This window comes from Doryrhamphus excisus, linkage group LG7 (genome assembly GCF_037039965.1).
Source record: "Doryrhamphus excisus strain RoL-2023G ecotype Guam linkage group LG7, RoL_Dexc_Guam_v1.1, whole genome shotgun sequence".
NCBI lineage: Eukaryota > Metazoa > Chordata > Actinopteri > Syngnathiformes > Syngnathidae > Doryrhamphus > Doryrhamphus excisus.
Genome location: NC_136363.1, coordinates 11,914,884 through 11,934,262, shown reverse-complemented (window position 1 = coordinate 11,934,262; position 19,379 = coordinate 11,914,884). Strand labels below are relative to the sequence as shown.

General features: G+C 45.3%; 1 protein-coding gene across 4 annotated transcripts; it reads left to right on the top strand.

The window, feature by feature from the left end:
- Positions 1–1,158: 1,158 nt before the first annotated feature.
- Positions 1,159–13,606, top strand: rxrba (retinoid x receptor, beta a). Of its 4 annotated transcripts, XM_058047168.2 has the most exons (13): positions 1,159–1,295; positions 1,996–2,137; positions 2,579–2,814; positions 2,897–3,050; positions 3,443–3,622; positions 3,883–3,903; positions 4,897–5,057; positions 5,166–5,295; positions 5,554–5,686; positions 7,456–7,491; positions 10,885–10,976; positions 11,046–11,151; positions 11,498–13,606. In XM_058047168.2, exons 2-13 carry the CDS (start codon positions 2,122–2,124, stop codon positions 11,643–11,645), a joined length of 1,413 nt encoding a protein of 470 aa, XP_057903151.2. In that variant the 5' UTR covers positions 1,159–1,295; positions 1,996–2,121; the 3' UTR covers positions 11,646–13,606. The 4 variants fall into 4 exon arrangements, with proteins under 4 accessions (XP_057903151.2, XP_057903152.2, XP_057903153.2 ...); XM_058047169.2 differs by lacking the exon at positions 3,883–3,903; XM_058047170.2 differs by lacking the exon at positions 7,456–7,491.
- Positions 13,607–19,379: the final 5,773 nt, after the last annotated feature.

Sequence of the window (19,379 nt, the reverse complement as noted above, 5' to 3'; positions counted from 1 at the left end):
CAAGAGCGAGAGAGCATTAATATGCTAATGGCTGGAGTGAATGCACAACAGGCCCACTGACCAAGCTAATCACTAGTGGACACACACCGCCGCTAATCCCTCACACGGCACTCACACTCACGTAGTCTCACACACAGACACACACATCCCACGAACATCCACTTACTTCAAATGATGAATTTAAACTTTGAATGCAGCAATCAAATAACTAAATGACGGACCCGGGTAGCAGAATTTGGAAAACATTGCAAATGTGTTTGCTTGCCTTTTAACTTGTTGAATGTGATGTCATGTTATCTTTTAAGAGACAATAAAAAGACAATAAAAAGAAAACAAACGTATGTTTCTTATCAATTGCGACCAACAGTGGCGTCCACACACTCCCGAGGACAGAAATGATACAAAACCAAAACACACACACAAACATCGAAAGCAGATGCAACGAGGAAATGCTGCAAACTCCAAAACACACACACACACACACACACACACACAAACCCCCCAAAACATCTGCACTAGAGATATGCTGCAAGTTAACAAAACCAAATGGATGTGTGCCAGGCTAATCCGAGGCATTGCGGTCTTTGAAGACAAGTTGTAAAGTTGTTTGGCTTTGTGTGTGTGTGTGTGTTTTGGCATTTGCAGCATTTTTTTGTATCTGTTTGTGATCCTGCAGCATTTATATGCAAAAAAGGAGCGCTTGATTTGCTCACCTACACTGTACCGGGTAATCTTGCCTCACTGGAGTATTTTACTATCTGAGATATTTTTTATGTTATCAGACTTATCGGTACAATGTCATAATTTCCTCATATCTACATGGTAATTATCACTCTGAAAATTATTGTGCACTCTTAATAAAATATGTATATTATTACACATACACAGAAGCTTTTGAAAACAGCCCTGTCCCCATATGAAAAAACAATGTACTGATTTTGTCTTTAATTCATGATAATATCATGATTACACATTTTAAAAAGTTATTAAATGCAGTAACATGTTGTTGAATGTCCTATAGTTACCTTTGCAGCGACTGAGCTGAACTTGTCTTGACCTCACGACCTCCCTTGGTTGCGTCTGCTCGTGTGACGCGCACGCGCACACTCTGTGACTTGTGTGTGTTTGCTCACGCGCCATCCAAACGCTCCTCCAGCACCGTCACCATGTTTTGATGCCGGGGGAGCGAGGGCTGTCTGCGGGCCAAAGTGAGTGTGTGTGAGGGGGAATGACAGACAAGACACTCGGGGCCTAGTCGCCACATCGATTCATGCGAGGAAGCTGCGTCGCTAACCGTCAGTAATCCACTTTTATCTCTACTGTATTTATTTGATCTCAATGTACAGTACGGACGAAGTAAACAAGAGTTATATGTTTTGCTTTGTCGCTGTAGCCTCTCCATGCAGCCACGTTAGCTAGCTACCTTGCTAAGCTAGCAGGTTTGAGCCTAGCATGTTTTGCCAACTTTAGAGCATAAATATGCAGTTTGTGGAAACCATTATCTCTGGTGTTAGTTCGCCCTAACGTAAAAACACACCCGACTACGTATATTTATAGAACTTCATAGAAATGGTTTGGTGACAGTTAAAGAAGCTAGCTAGCTAGCTTCGAGCTACGTGGAGGTTGGCTTGTGAGGATGAGGTTCTGTTTGCAACCTGGGCTCCACCTAAATAGTGGAATAATGATTGTATTTATGGTATCGCTTTGAACCACAACAAAAACTCAGATCTTTGTCTATCGGCTGGAATGGCTTTCGTGCTTTATTGACGTGAGCTTCTATGTTCGAGGGTAAGACTAGCAGCTGTCTGCTTTTCAAAGTCTTTAAATAATACACACAAAAAGACAAACAGGCAGTAAATACACACATTTGACCCTGCCTTGAACATTAACTACACATCGACGTTTGGGTGACGTTTCCATTTTGCTGAAAATGTGTTTTAATGGTAGATGTTAGCGTGTATTGGCTAATGCAGCCCCTCCTCTTGTGTGTTTCAGAGCCGTTTTTGGTTGCCCCCAAAACAGCTCCGGCCCGGGCCGCAGTCCGCGGTCTTGAGTTTGACAGCGGGCTGCAGACTGCGTGCAAAGGCCAGTTGGTCCCGGGCCCCTGCAGCCAGCAGCACCATGGGAGACAGCAGAGGTAAGAAGCAAGACATTGTTTTCTCCTTGATTGTTTTTACCTTTTGTGTTCAGGACTGTTGCACAATAAGCAGTGGGAATATTTGTTTTTGGCTAGGGATTGTGTGGGCCTTGCACCAAAAAAATAGACAATGTAAGTCTAGATCTGATAATCACATTTCAAACAGATTCCATGGGTTTGTGGTTTCTGGCGTAAGCAGACCTTTAGTCAGAATTTGAGGCCTGTATGAAGCAGAAGCAGATTAACGATGCCATCTCCTGTACAGATTTGGAACAACAGGCTAGAGTATTATAATGTGCATATTGCTTAGCGCCGGTGGAACATTGTGGAGGAGGCAGCACTGTAGTTGCAGGTCATTGGCATGTAATTATCTGTCCGGGAGCGTTGTCAGCTTCCAGTTGATGTGGTGTCGTGATGTCCCGCTTTGTCATTTGTCACCAGATTCACGAAGTCCGGACAGTTCGTCCGTGTCCTCCCCGCCGTCAGGTCAGCGCTCGCCTCCACTGGCACCATCAGCAGCGGCCTCCATGACTTCCCTTCCTCCCATCACCAGTGCCGGTGTCAACAGCCCCATCAGTAGCATCGGCTCCCCCTTTTCGGTCATCAGCTCCTCCCTGGGCTCCCCCTGCCTGCCCGGCACACCATCGGTCGGCTATGGTCCCATCAGCAGTCCGCAAGTAAGAAAGAAGATTTTAATTCCAGCCAACGCTGAGATGTGTGCATGCAACCTGTCCCAACCGTCCTCTGGTTTCCTTACAGATAAACTCGACAGTGTCCATGTCAGGACTTCACGCCGTGAGCAGCTCGGATGACGTCAAACCTCCGCTGGGCTTGAAGCAGCTGTCGTCACACAGCCCGGGCCCGATGCTTTCACAGAAACGTCTTTGCTCCATCTGTGGAGACCGATCCTCTGGTGACTGGGCATTATCTCTGTCCTCCCTGACGTCAAGGTGACGTCGCTGTTCCCATGAAAACCAAGTGTATCTACTTTAGGATAAACATTTGGACACGCCACGCGGATCTCTAAAGACTATAGATATATGATATATGGTTGATAAATAGTATCAACTTTGCTCTTTGCACCTTTTCCTTTTTTTGTTAAGTTATATTTTTACAATGTGCCAATTAAAAAACAGCCAAAAGCCCCCCTGCTTTAATACGACTAAGAGCAACATCAAGCAGATTAGCTGCCTGTAGGTACAGCTCAGCGGACATGCAAGGTTTTCATGGGACAGCAAGGACATATATGACAAAGCCTTGCTGGCACATGTGTTTAGTGTGTCCTTTTGCGCACTGTGCCACCAGGAAAGCACTATGGTGTGTACAGCTGCGAGGGCTGCAAAGGTTTCTTCAAGCGGACAGTGCGCAAAGACCTGACCTACACCTGCCGGGACAATAAAGACTGCATGGTGGATAAACGGCAGAGGAACCGCTGCCAGTACTGCCGCTACCAGAAGTGCCTGGCCATGGGCATGAAGAGAGAAGGTAAGCGAGCCGCAGGAAGGGAGGTTGCAATGTCCACCGGGTGACCCTTACGCCTTGAATCGACTTGATAAGGTTGTTGAGCCGTGAGTTTTGCCGGCCAATGTGGGAAGTTTGTTCTTTGTCCTAATGTGCAGGGCATAAGCGAGTTGTTAGAGGGGGAGATGGGGGTGGCTAAGCTTTGCAAACACTAACCCCCTTTCCCCCTCTCCTCCTCCTCCTTTTGTTTCCTCTCATCCTCCCCCCGCCCTCCCCTTCTGCAGTGGCTAAGATGAACGACAGATGTAAGGACAAGGGGGGAACGGGTGTGTGCATGTGTGTGTGAATGAGAAGAACAAGGGAGGGCCGGCAATAGTGCGACATGTTGTTTCCAGAATGTGCTCCTCAAATGTTACACGACCATTTTGAGAATTGAATCATTTTTCTTTTCCATTTGCCCACCACTGTGTAGATACCAGGGGTGAACATGCCGTCATTCTATGGACAAATGCACCAAAGTGCTGAAAGCAATGCACAGAGTGAACTCTCTTCCTGTCTGTTTGGAGGCGGGAAATGAGGAAGACATACACACATGCACATGGCAATGTAATGAGGCTGGCAAAAATTAGCAAGTTTGTTTTTTATTTATTGTGTGATTGATTTGATTTATTATCGTCTCAGGCCTACCACCCTTTTAGACTTTTTTCAGAACGAGAAATGTTGTCATCTTGTGACACCCCTATTAAACTGCTCTTGAGAATTTATTGCTTTTGATACAGTATACTCACATTATTATGGCATACATGTATTATCATCACATTCATGACAAAATGGTATAAAAATAATGCTAATAATGCTTTTTTTTAGACTTAGGCATTAGTGAAATGTAACTCTGGAGTAGTGTTTGAAATACAGTCATCTACGCTGCGCATGTGCGTGTGATTGTGCTCCCCTGCCTGCTAAACTGTAAGCCTAGGGCAAACACTGATTGTCTGAGCCAGTTTAATCATCAGGTGTTGGGATGCTCTCACCGTGATCAGTTGCACTAGTTTCTTCGTACGACTCCCTTCTGTGCTTTGGCATGCTTCTGGAGAAAATCAGTCTGGCCTCTGACCTTTTTGCCCCCACCCCACCCTGCTGATCTTCATGTTTTTTCCTGCTTCTTGCTGCTCTTCTTCCTGTTCTGTTCTGCCTCTCTTGAATCCCACCATCACCATTCACTTCCTCCATTGCTTTATTACTTTCCCCCATGGCTTGTTGCGTGTGTTCACCCTCGATCTCCCACCCCTTCCCTCCAGCGGTTCAAGAGGAGCGCCAGAGGAACAAGGAGCGAGAAGGTGAGGTGGAGTCCACCAGCGCCATCAACGAGGAGATGCCGGTGGAAAAGATTTTGGAGGCAGAGATGGCTGTAGAGCAGAAGACGGAGCTTCACGCCGACGGAAGCTCTGGAGGAAGCTCTGTGAGTAGCCACCCAGAGCAGAAGAAATGACGTTGCTTGTTGAGTTGAGGTAGACATGCATGTCTGCAGGTGTGTCATGATAACACCTTCCTTACTGTGCCTCCTCAGCCCAACGATCCTGTTACAAACATCTGTCAGGCTGCAGACAAGCAGCTCTTCACCCTGGTGGAGTGGGCCAAGAGGATCCCGCACTTCTCTGAGCTGGCCCTTGACGACCAGGTTATCTTGCTACGGGCAGGTGTGTTTTATTACTGCACTTCTTTGTCACTTGGGGTGTCCCGAACCGATATTGATCAGCTATCAGAATTTTAGGCAGTGGCACTCTGATACACTCGGTCCATTCCAGACTCAGTGGTGATGTCAGCCGTGTGGCTGTATTTGTCCATTGGAAGATGTTGCAGCTCAGCGCAAAGCTTGTCATGCACAAGTTTCTCGTGCTTAATACGACCGATGACTGACTTGTAAAAGATTAAAGCGGAAAAAATCCCCATGACAGGTTGGAACGAGCTCCTGATCGCGTCCTTCTCTCATCGCTCCATCTCAGTCAAGGACGGGATCTTACTGGCCACGGGGCTCCATGTGCACAGAAACAGTGCTCACAGCGCCGGAGTGGGAGCCATCTTTGACAGGTAGCCCTCACAGTTTGTGTGACACTGTAAGTCCAAGTACACATTTGGGGTTATGTGATCGGTGTTACGCAACAACCTTAGCAGCATTCCTATTTACAGTAGATGAGAACAATAGCTTTTCCCATACTCCAGTGGAATGACGTAGTCCACCTGGAATCCAGCAGGTAGATCCATTCATGAGGGTTCACATTCGCCATGAGAGCAAACACATGCATCTGTCTCTGACGGCTTCTCACTCCATCTCACTTCGCTGTTGCATTGGATCATGTGACTCGTGACCTTGTGTGACAACTGCGGTGACGGGGCTGCACCTGCTGTGTTCTTGTGGCTGCCGCTTTTGGGGGTGTGCGCATGCTGGGAGGCTGGTGACTAATACATAGTATGTATGTGCATCGACGTGCATGAGCACACACGCGCAATAATAAGGCACACTCTGCAACTTCAAGTAATGCAATCATGGCTGCCCAGTGTTTACTAACGTCAAAAATGTCTGGCTGGTCTGAGGTGTTCCTTCTGAATCAACTGTTCACTGCCATGCTTTATTTGCAGCGCATTGATTGAGGATTCTGTAGAGTTAATCCATTCATCACTGGCCTGAAAGACACTGCAGATAACATTGCATATCCAATCACAATGTGTCACTTCACTGTTAATTACACAGCAATTTTCTCACTGCGTCCAATCATTTTGAAAAATAGTTTTATGTGAGGTCATGTACTGACAAAAGTGTACCGAATAAACACATTTGGTAGGTTTGAAGCTTGTAGATTACATGGAATCATAATGAAATCCCTGTCCTGTAAACCAGGGGTGTCCAAACCTTTTCCGCAGAGGACCACATCCAGAAAAAATGAAGAATATGAGGTGTAGGATCTCACCTTGTGAACCGAGTGTGTTGTGACACCCCAAATATATCTAATTAATAGTGAGTCAATTTTATGTTTAGATAATAGCCCCCCGGGCCGCGCTGTACCCCTTGTGAAAATTGGCGGAAAGGCAAAATACACAAGTGAATTGGACAAATATCTAACATTGTTCACCCTCTCATGTTCCTTGTGTGTAAATCTAGTTTGATTCTTCAATTCTTTCTTTTTCATACGCAATAGTCACAGTTTAGTGACACCCTCGTTTCTTTTTTTTAGGGTTTGAATAGTCGGTATTCACCCACTGAAGAAATCCACAGGGTCTTTTAAAAGGAAAAGTGCACCAGTGTGGGAATTTTACCCATCATCCACAATCCTTTATGTGACACATGAACACACGTTTTTCTCTTTTTTATTCAGTTTAAAGATATAAAAAGAGCTAAAAAGAGGCAGTTATTAGTTTTAGAGTTTTTAATGTATTATTAGCATTAATAAATTTAATACAAATGTAATTTATTTTTGTTGGAGGTTTTCTAAGGTTTTTACCGATTGCTTTACTGGGTGGGGGAATAGGTGTATCGCATGCATTCTTGGCTGCCTGTTTTTATCTGTTTTTCGATCTTTGGAACACACGGAAAAGACAAAGACGTGTGTGTTCATGTCTCACATAAGGGTTGTGGACAATGGGAAGAATTTAATAAAACATGCAGTTTTTCTTAACGAACAAACAAATGTCGGTCGAGTAGAGCATAAAGCAAAAAGAAAACCTTGAGCTTCGTCCACTAAGGTCTTAAATAAACGTGGATTAATAAGAGACGCGTCCCTGAGGGGCCAAAACCAGACAAGTGTACTAGCCAATGTGACTGTGTAATACACTGTAATAACACATTGTGATTGAATACACAGGGCGCACAATGCTGAGGTTGGGGCCATATTTGACAGGTAAATACGCCACGACACAAACATCAAGTTTTCTTGAACCCTTCCTCTGGAGTCCACATATAGTACTTAGAGTTAAGGTTACTGCAGCTTTTTCAGCGGCCATTTGTAGGAGAATGTTTTGGATGTGATATAGGCGTGTGCCATAAGGGTGGGTGTGCTCTTCTGGAGTAGTTCTATATGTTGCCCGTTACAGTTGTGATTTGAACACTGACTCTTAACATTCCTCAGAACCACTATTATAGACTTAGGAGCCGTCAAATAAGTCTTTACGTAAAGGTGACTACTGACAGGCATTCAGATGTGCTTCCACTGTGAGAACATGCACTGGTTAGACTTGCATAATTGGCCATGACCCATTTGCCAAAAGCGAGAAAAAAAACATGAAAAACAGAACAAATATGTCTGCAACTACAAATGAACTTTCTTCTGTTGCTTTTATGTCCATTAAAAAATACAAATAAAACAGAGCCATCAGTGACTGCATTTGAGTTGGGGTGTGGGGGCCCACAGCGACACTCGCTGCTCGTTGAGAAGAGCAATACAGGGCTTAATTTGTGCTGCTTGGAGAACGAGAACTACAGTATAGAGCGACAGGAGCCACCTGGCGTCACCCAGTAAGGTGCAGTGTATTCGGGCACACGCTCCGAGACGCCATTGGGATGCCTCGGAGGTCTCCGGTAAACCCTTGGCATTTTTCAAATACCGTGGCGCTGGCGTTTCAGGCGGTTGATATGGTTTATTGTCTGCTCAATGGGTTTTTTTCCCCCGCCTCATCGTGGAGCATACCATTAGCGCGTGAAATTTCTTCCTTTTTAAAGTAAATGTTTATACAGTGAAGAAAATAAGTATTTGAACACCCTGCTATTTTGCTATTTCTCCCACTTAGAAATCATGGAGGGGTCTGAAATTTTCATCGTAGGTGCATGTCCACTGTGAGAGAGATAAACTAAAAAGAAAAATCCAGAAATCACAATGCATGATTTTTTAACAATTTATTTGTGTGATACAGCTGCAAATAAGTATTTGAACACCTGTGTATCATCTAGAATTCTGACCCTGAAAGACCTGTTAGTCTGCCCATTAGAAGTCCACCTGCCCTCCATGTATCATCCTGAATCAGATGCACCTGTTTGAGGTCGTTAGCTGCATAAAGACACCTGTCCACCCCATACAATCAGTAAGACTTTAACTTGTAACATGGCGAAGACCAAAGAGCTGTCCAAAGACACCAGAGACAAAATTGTACACCTCCACAAGGCTGGAAAGGGCTACGGAGCAATTACCAAGCAGCTTGGTGAAAAAAGGTCCACTGTTGGAGCTATCATTAGAAAATGGAAGAAGCTAAACATGACGGTCAATCTCAATCGGAGTGGAGCCCCATGCAAGATATCACCTCGTGGGGTCTCAATGATTCTAAGAAAGGTGAGGAATCAGCCCAGAACTACACGACAGGACTTGGTCAATGACCTGAAAAGAGCTGGGACCACCGTTTCCAAGGTTACTGTAGGTAATACACTAAGACGTCATGATGTGAAATCATGCATGGCACGAAAGGTTCCCCTGCTTAAACCAGCACATGTCAAGGCCCGTCTTAAGTTTGCATATGACCATTTGGATGATACAGAGGAGTCATGGGAGAAAGTTTTATGGTCAGATGAGACCAAAATAGAACTTTTTGGTCATAATTCCAATAAGCGTGTTTGGAGGAAGAAGAATGAAGAGTACAATCCGAAGAACACCATCCCTACTGTGAAGCATGGGGGTGGTAGCATCATGCTTTGGGGGTGTTTTTCTGCACATGGGACAGGACGAGTGCACTGCATTAAAGAGAGGATGACTGGGGCCGTGTATTGTGAGATTTTGGGGAACAACCTCCTTCCCTCTGTCAGAGCATTGAAGATGGGTCGTGGCTGGGTCTTCCAACACGACAACGACCCGAAGCACACAGCCAGGAAAACCAAGGCGTGGCTCCGTAAGAAGCATATCAAGGTTCTAGCATGGCCCAGCCAGTCTCCAGACCTGAACCCAATCGAAAATCTTTGGAGGGAGCTCAAACTCCGTGTTTCTCAGCGACAGCCCAGAAACCTGACTGATCTAGAGAAGATCTGTGTGGAGGAGTGGGCCAAGATCCCTCCTGCAGTGTGTGCAAACCTGGTGAAAAACTACAGGAAACGTTTGACCTCTGTAATAGCAAACAAAGGCTACTGTACCAAATATTAACATTCATTTTCTCAGGTGTTCAAATACTTATTTGCAGCTGTATCACACAAATAAATTGTTAAAAAATCATGCATTGTGATTTCTGGATTTTTCTTTTTAGTTTATCTCTCTCACAGTGGACATGCACCTACGATGAAAATTTCAGACCCCTCCATGATTTCTAAGTGGGAGAAATAGCAAAATAGCAGGGTGTTCAAATACTTATTTTCTTCACTGTAAGTGAGATCAGGGGAAGTTACAACTGATATGAGTCATCCCTCCTCATTGGAATTCTTTTTAAATTATTTGCTATCTGAGCAATTTTTAATTTTATTGGATTTATGATTTCATAATTCCCTGCACCGGCCCAATAATTATCCTTAATTTCAGTGAGCTTATATTTTATTTCATTTAGACATTTTTATGCATAAATGATGGCCAGAACATAAATATGTTTGGCATATGTTTGACTAATAATAGGCCAGCTAAGCAGCTTGATTTATTAACAGATATATTTTTGAAAACCTTTATACCGTAGCAGGAAACGGTGAAATTGGAACCGCAACGTGGTGAGTTTTGTACATGCGTTCATGTCAGAGCCAGAGGTCTCCTCACAGGATATGACACCAGAGGTATCAAGAGGGGTCTGATTACTCACTAAATATAGCAACAAAGTTGTTAAGTTGGCAACACCGATCACTTTTGCGCCTTCTCATTTTCTGAAAGACCAGATGCGGTATATTGTGTTTATGAGCGAGGACGAACAGGTAGCACCAAGTCTATTTGTGGCGGCCTAAACCACAAAAACATGAATATATTGGAAACACTGCAGTGTTTTCAGCTGGTGCCCATTAAGTGGGATGCATGCGTACATGTCTGGATGGGATGAAAAGCATGTGGAGCCTGGAAGCAAAATATGCACATGAGAGACTGACATAGATTCATTTGTAAATGTAGAGTTAATGAAAGAAGGAATGAATCCAGTGTTTGTGCTCATCTGCACTGTGTCTGTATGTTAACCTGCTGCCCCATGAAATGTAAAAGTATATGCATTGCGACTTCTAGATGGACTCACTTTCAACAGAATGTTGTTTCTCATCAGTTCAGCTTTTGTTTTTGTGCAGAATCCTTGCACTCACCACTTTCGCGGATGGCCAATGACCCCTCTCCTCTTCCTCTCGTCCTCCTCGGCAGGGTTCTGACGGAGCTGGTGAGCAAGATGAGAGACATGCAGATGGACAAGACTGAGCTGGGCTGCCTTCGAGCCATCATCCTCTTCAATCCAGGTAAGCAGAGTCAAAGAGCTGGCGGATGTTGCGGACGAGAAACATGACAATATCCATTTGTTTCTGAAGATGCCAAGGGTTTGTCCAACCCCAGTGAGGTAGAGTTGCTGAGAGAAAGGGTGTATGCATCGCTTGAGACCTACTGCAAGCAGAAGTATCCGGACCAGCAGGGCAGGTATACCAACACACACAGGCACACAAGGGAGGGAGGGAAGAGATTTAGATTTGTATCTACGGCTCTGAAGGAATGGGTTTTGTTATAGATGAGTTAGTTTATCCGTAATTGGAATAATAAAGATGGACTATATATACGTATATATATATATATATATATATATATTATATACATCTTTATGTATAGTTTGAGACGTCTGTCCTCCATTGCCATGGTGGAGCAGGAGTCAATCGGGGGAGAGCTTCATGTCAGCTGACAAAGTGACCCACAGTACCTTTGCGATCAACATAATGAGCACCCCTGCTTTAGATGATGACACGTACATTTCCCCCTTGTTTCCGGGCAGGTTTGCCAAGCTCCTCCTCCGACTGCCGGCCCTGCGCTCCATCGGCTTGAAGTGCCTGGAGCACCTGTTCTTCTTTAAGCTGATTGGTGACACGCCCATCGACACCTTCCTGATGGAGATGCTGGAGGCACCTCACCAGCTCACCTAGACCAGCCAGGTTGCGGTCAGGATCCTGTTGCACGCCAGGATTAGCCACACGCCGCCTCCATTTAGGATTGTTGGGCTTCACTTACCGCAACATCCGCTGGTCTTAAAGTGCCAGCTCACAAAACACACTTGAAGACGTGCACAAATTGGCTCATTTTCCTCACCCACTCTATTACACGCAGATCTAACTTGCAGAGGCAACACAATTTAACATGACGCTATTATCACAATCATTCGTGTACTCAGTGTTTCAACAGTTCTCATCTTCATACACGGTATACTCTGCACATGCATCTGCATATATATTTATAAATGAGTGTGTATATGCGCATGTATGAGTCGTAAACATTATAACCATAAGTCAGCCTTCATTTCAGGAGTGACTTTTTACGCTTATTTGTTACTCTCACACTAAACTGTTTGGACCTGTTTCTGCCAGCGCCTCTGCATCTTAGATCCGCGTTCATTGACGCGTTTAGCTTCCCATCAGGCGTGTCGCATTTCAATCAACAATGTGCCGTCAAACCAGCACGTCCCACAATTGTCACCAGTTCCAATCCCAAAATGTATTGTATACTCTTTATTTTGATTATAATGCTGCAACTTTTTTTTTCCCAGTTTCTATCTTGAAGTACTGTACTCATGAAATGAGAGCTTTTTTCCAAGGCCTGGGAGCACTTTGAATGGCGAACGTAGTCCTTCCCCATCCTCCCGATGCACAGTGGGCTTTGTACGGCAAAAAAGAATGACTTGAATTTTTGTTTTGTTTTCTTTCGATTTGAGCCTATATCTCTACGGTGGCAGTTTGGTTGGCGGCAGTTTGAACCGCTTGAGGAAGTCGCATCATTTGCTTTCTCCCTTTTGTCGCCCAGAAATTGCCGGTGCTTTTCCGGTGGTCATATGTGCACTTTGGTGAGTTGTAAATGTTCCCTCTGAATGGCCAGGTACTACCTGTAGGCTTTCTTGTGGTTGCTTCAATAATGGGTCAGATCAAATCGATTTTTAATAAATGCCTCTTAGTCGGGTACACCGAGCTAAATTGACTGACACTGACCACGTTGTTTTGGGTCACAGCGAAATGAACTTGGCATACTTAATCAACTGGCAGTAGGACGACAGCATCCCGGTGTAGGATTTTTATATGAGGCACACCAGTTGCTTCTCTGCTTTGTCAGCTGGGTATGTAAAGTTAAAAAGACATTTACATTATTCCCACCTGGCACGTAATACAAGACATATGCAACAAGTGTTTGCATCCCAAAGTTTCGGACATGAATAGGCCTGTCATTATAATACATTTTGCTGGACGATAATTATCCTCCAAATTATTGCTGAGAAACCATACTATTGTCCATGTCATTTTTTTCATTAATGTCATAATATATGGCATGTTAATGTGAGTACAGGATAGCAATAAAGAGTATTTAATGGAGAATCATTAAAGACTTCTCAAGACTCATGATGCTGATAACTTTTTTTTATATCAACTTTTTAAATTCAGTTTGGCAGACTGTAGTTTGTGCACCCCTTGAGGTAATACGGACTGGAACAAATTTGTATTTGACTAATTCTACATGTTCATTTGTCCTAATCAAATATCATGCCATCACTGCTATCAGGGGAACCAGAGTGTAGAGCGGAGGGAGGCACCTGCTGTGGCCCAGCAAAGTGCACTATTTTCAGACACATGTGCCGAGCAGCTGGTCTGCCGCAAGGGAGATCAGGAGAACCGTAGTATAGAGCAGAGGGAGTAACTTGCCTCGGCCCAGCGAGGTGTACTGTATTCAGACACACGTTCCGAGCTGACTGAGCTCTCTGGCGAACCTTTTTCACTTTCATATACCTTGGCACTTGCGTTTCAGGTGGCCGATACGGTTTTTGTGAGCTTGTTTTTTTTTCCCCTCTGAATATTTCTTTTACCAGTGACCTCAGGGGAAGTTACAATAGGCCGTTAACATCAAACATCATTTGACATAATTCCCCACATGTAATTATCGTGCACATTGATTATGGTGACAGGCCTAGATGTGAATTAGCACATGTAAATACTAGGAAACATCGTCTCATCACGTGGGTCCAAACAAACGCGTGTTAAAAATTCTAATTTGAATTCCGACTGTGGCCAAACTCTGCAGCCTTTGCACCCATGTTCTTGATTGGATGTCATCAACAGCGGCACTTGATACTGTGACTTAACTCGCACGGTCACCACACCTAAGCTATGATCCCAACCAGTGCTCGGCACATACTGGTATGAATTTGTTCTTAGCGTGTTTTTTTTTTTCTTAGTAGTTGAGTATTTTAGCAGTTTCCACTGTGAATAGAATCGAGCATCATTCAACGGGGAAGAGGTGCAGACGTCCTCTACCATGTGCTAAATATCCAACAGTCTTTATTCATTTGAGACCTGCACATTCACATTGATGCAATGCACAGTATGCAAGAGAAAATCAAATCATGTTCCGCTGCAAATTAGTTTCCTTATGCGCCCATCCCCCGACCCCAAGACTTCACACAGCGATTGTGTGTACAGCCAGTGGAAGTAGATGTGAAGAGCTTCCTGCCCTTCAGATAGTCCAGCTACTTATGTCCTCTGAAAGAGGATCCTCGCCCCTCTAACTTTTTTCTTGCTTGTGTGACTTGGCGGACCTGTGAGACAGGTGCTTGTTTTTGTAAAGGCTTTGGATTTTTTCTTCACTCGTGCACGCCTTGGTAGGAATGATGGCGTTGAGGCGGCGTTGTGGCGAGGACAGTTTAGAGGATTTTAGGAGCCCTCAGCCGAGCTTCCAGGAGATGAGCAACTGCGCATGTTTGTATGAACAATCTAATTTTTGACTTGATTGACGGCTCTACTGTGCTTCCCACCAGAAGCTTCCCCTGCCTGCAGTCAAAATCGTGTTTCTGTCCGGCGATGGCCGTGATCACATACACAGACTTGTTGACCTCGACGCAAAAGCCAAATTTTCACGATGGTGACCTGTCAAGATATGCAAGGTAGAGCATCTCACTGCAGCTTGCGACACGTAAGGCGCCATTTGACTGGTCTGTTACAGAAGCGTGCCCCATAGCTGCAGGCAACAGCGACGCAATGACCTTCTGTTGGAGGACGTGAGAGATGAGATGTTTCATTTCTTCCAGAAAGCGTCGCAGGTTGGCCACAGCTGTGTAGTTTTACGCACGATGTGAGGAAGCGTGGGAAGAACGAGCGCCAGGCTGGAGGCGACAGTCGGCGCTTTATAATTAGGGCTGTCAAAAATGGCGCTTTAACAGCGGTAACTAATTTATTTAATCACGTTGAAATTGTTTACCATCATGTCAAACGACGTCTTTCCGTTACGATGGCAGAAGCCACAGTAGCGTTCCCACATATACAGTACATAATTGTGTCCTGTCATTTTTCCTCTTCATAAAATACAGCAAAAATTAGCATATTTCACACCTGGGAGCAAATGATGATTAATCATGATAAATTTGTAATCATTTGACAGCCCTATTTATAATACATCCCTGCCCTCTTCTGTTTTTTTTTTATTTTGCGCTTCCTATGACATGCTTTTGCGCAACAGAGGCTCTACATCAGAACGGTTGTGTGACGTAATCCTTTGCAATTTTTCTTGTTAAAAGGATGTGAAGCTTTCTGGGGGACAAGTGTCGGGGTTGACAGGCGCGGGCCCCAATGCTCGCGCTCGTCCCCTCCCCTGCGCTTACTTTACTTGACGGCGGGGCAGTGCTGATCAGTGGCCTGTCTCTGTGGAAATGTTTGTCGTTGCGACCTTGTGCACTCGGGGGGGGCGACAGGTGCCGCCACCTTTTCACGTGCGCGTCATCATCGCCGCTGCTCTCTTTGTTACATTTGGAGATGCTGTTTGAGAGGAAAGTATGTGTTTTTTTAATAGTGGATCGCAGGCTGTGATTAGTTTAGATATCAAGGTTGCATTGGAAGATACCAAGACGTCATCTGGTGCGGCCCGAATACGAATGGAACAGCAGCTTGTGGTCATAAGACAGACAGAACAGTGTTTGGACCCGTTATGGTGCTAAACCTGAGTGTTGGTGCTTGCTTTGGTCCACTTTTTTTATCCGGAAGTAGAGAACTGGACGGATGGGGCACTCTGTTTTACGGAAGAGGTGTTTGAGGAGGCGATGATGGAGTACTTTTGAAGGTCAAGCAGGGGAGGAAACAGTTAAAAAAAAAAACACCTCAATTTCCCCTGTAGGTCTAGAATCTTCCTTAACTGTTTTCTCTTCAACTAAACAAAATTCATCCTTTTTGTCTTATTTCCCGTCTCCCTCCCTATGCTTCCCACCTGTTTATTACGAAGTATTAAATACATAAGCTGTAAGATCCGTATGGAATGTGTCACTCTTATGTTCAATTTCTCTCTGTCTGTTCTTTGTCCTGTTTTTTCTTACTTCATTGTACGCGTGGAGCCGAGTGATTGTTGTGTGCTTTGGAGAGCGAATGAAGGAAAAAAATATGAATCATATTTTTCCCAGATGTTCATTTTGAATCTTGTTTGTCGTATTATGTCCGAGTAAAGCTTTTAATACTGTACGCAAACTGCTTTTCATGTCGTTATTCCAAAAGGGATGGCGCAGTCCTGTCCAGCAGGACCCCCAGGGCCCTGGCTGACCACTACTGGCGCAGCAATGCCACCATTCAGCCTCCAGAGGGAGCACTGATCTTGGGTCATGGCGAGGATGGGCTGGTCATGTAGTCTAGCCCCGCCTACTTTGCACCTTCCAGCCAATGAGGGAGCGGCATACCTGAGTAGCTGTCCATCCTGCCACCTGGCAATTTGCTGGCCCACATTTCCTGAGCACGCTGGCAGGAATGTGGATGTTCTTGGCTCCTCCTACGCTCTTCATGTCTGAATGTTGGATGAGCAATAATTTTGCTCATGTATGGTTCAAAATGTCACCAGAAGCGAGTCTGCTCAACCCGCTTGGTTTTTCTGTGTATTTTCCACACTGGCAAGACTACAAAAGACATACTGTGACGTTTAGTTCACAGAAGAGAGTTCATGTTTTCTACTTTGATGAATGTGAAGGGCTAATTCTCATGTAATTCCAGCAACTGCCGGCAGGGGAAGTGCGCACAAGGAAGCGTCTGTAGAGAATCGTCTTCACGTCCCCTCCATGTGTACTTCATGTCAAGCTCAGGTAACACAGGCCTACCCTACACCATGTCATGTACACAAGGGGACTTAGGGCGCTTCGTGTTTGACGCACATCCTCTCATCACTCTTAGCCTCCTTTTCCTTTCACTTTCTGATCCGATTCCACCACCTTTGTCGTCCTCTGCCTTGTCGTTCGCGTTCTCTGTGTCTCCCAGTCAGACAAGGCAAGATGGGACGTCAAATTGTTGTTAATTCCTGCTGTCTTAGAAGTCTCAAGTCTTTCATTATTTGGTCCACTTCAGCCACTGTTATTTTTTTGCAGCACTTGTGACTGCGGTTTCTTCTTTTTGGGTCAGTGTCTGTCCCCTCCTGTCTCTCAGCTCTAATGACATGACACACATGTCATGCTCGGCTGCACATGCAGAGCGCGCCCCACAGAGCGGGGCTAAACTGGGCTGAAACCGACATAAGAGGTTGTAATTTTACACTTCTGCTTTCTAATCGACAGGACACGGGAGACCAGAGACATCAGGGCTAAGTCCAGAACTTAACAAGAACCACTTGAATGCCATTTGCAGACTTAGGCTTCTTCCCATCAGGAAAAAGGTTAGGACCCTCCAACTCTCCAAATTATAATTCTTGAGTTTAGCAAGAGCAAGATTTGTAAAGCCATGCTTGGATGAGTTTGGTGTGGCGCAACAACAAGAGTGACTTTTAACCTCACACAGGGACACAAGAGTCCCACAGAACAAAAAATGAATCTGGACTTGGAGGCTATTCAAAAGAAGGGACAAGAAGTAGTATAGCTGTAGTAGAACTTGTTGGTTTAAGACAATGTTCAGAGGAAAGATGGCGACAAAAGATGCCTGATGCATCAAAGAAAGGAAAGGGAAGGGGCGGGTCTTTTTTTTCCTCCTCTTGGTCACAGTGATTGCGTGAGCTGAAGAAGATGAAAAGGCCTCATTAAAGGACCCCTATTGCACTTGATCACTTTTGTCATCACGCCTTTTTTCCTGGTAATCAGGACGGCTTCCGCCTTTTGCCGCCGCCGTGGTGGAGTCTACCCCACATGAGGCATTACAACACAACAACACAGTCCATCCTGTTATAGTCGTGACGACAAACTGAGTAATTGAGGCGCCCACGGATTTTCTACCTTCTGACCCACCCAAGGTGTCTTCTGTTCACTTTTCGCTCATCTTCCTCGTCCCATCAGCTTCGCTACGCTAACCAAGGGTCCTGGGCCCGGCTGCTTCCTGTCTCACAAAAGGACTCTCTGTTCGCCTGCCCTTACGTTTCCTCCACTGGCACCCCACCCCCTTCCTCAACACCCCTGTGGTACATTCCCCCTCCCACCCCACTCCCCTGGTACATTCCTGTCGGTCCGCGGTCCTTCTGTCAGCACTGCTCGCAGACTGGAACCACTTTCCAGGGTCCAGCTTGTCAAAGTCGCCAATCTGGACTTTGGAGGGGCACTCGGTTGTGATTGCCAAAGAATCGTATGTTTGCATGTCTTCACATGGAGCTTACAAGGCCCAAGAGAGTTCCAATTTAAGTCAAGTGCAAACAAAAACATGTCCGCTACGAGCTGGCGTTTGTTTTGATTCTATGAAGTGATCACCTGCCAGTCTAAGCGAACAAGCTCAGTTCCTCTAAAGTTCTTGGCATGCCCTTCACTCATTGCTTCTTCTGGTCTCAGCTTCCCAGAGCCCAATTCAGTGATGGGTAAGAAATGGACCCCCCTGTTCCCACATATTCTCACACCAAAGCCGAAATGACCCACCTGACCCTCGCCTCCAACTCACTGGTCTGGCTCACATCTTGGCTCGGCATCTCTGCATGGTTTCAATACTTCACATGCCTTCATCATCACTGATGAAAACTTCTGGAGAAACGCCCTCTCACAGCATCAAGGTGGACTTTAAGCTTAGACACCAGTTGTTATCTATTAATTTTTTGTCTTCCTTAAATGTTCCCGAAATTTTGGAAGCACACAATTGTCCGAAAATGCCTTGCTGGAATGAAGACCAGGTCTGATAAAAACCTAAACTGGCCCACCTCACTTTCTGTAACGTGTTGCCCTGCCACATGCTCAGATGCCTCCCCCAGGGCAGCTGTGGATACAGATGTAGTTTACCACCATCCATGTGTGACTGAGGAATGAATGGGTACCTTGCAAAAAGGGGCTATGTCAATCCTTATTATTATTTTCCATAAGAATGACTCTTGGTACACTTAATGAACACTGTGGCCCCGTCCCCGTCGGTGTCTGAGTCAGTAGGTCAGTTAGAGACACTTCTGCCCGTCCGCGTAAATACCTTTTGAACCTTCTTCCCTACCTCCATCTGCTCCCTCCGCCTTCATCAATGGACCTCATTCATTCCCTCCGCCCGCCCCCTTGCACCCTCCTGTCCCTGTGCCGGTACCTTCCCACAGATGCATCGCTCCCGCCCAGGCACCACTTTCCTAAAAGCTACAACTTTGGCCGCCTTCCATTGGGAGACAGCAGTCATCAAATGTGACACTTGCTTCAATGACTTTCACTTTCTTCTAACCCGCCTCTGTTTTTAATGATGTGCCATCTTGCGTGACGACCGCCAGTATTGCTGAATGAG

Excerpts from the sequence above, each read along its gene's own strand:
- rxrba (XM_058047168.2), top strand. Across the intron at positions 5,058-5,165 it reads GAAGCTCTGGAGGAAGCTCT|CCCAACGATCCTGTTACAAA; the intron begins GTGAGTAGCCAC and ends GTGCCTCCTCAG. Across the intron at positions 7,492-10,884 it reads GTTGGGGCCATATTTGACAG|GGTTCTGACGGAGCTGGTGA; the intron begins GTAAATACGCCA and ends CCTCCTCGGCAG.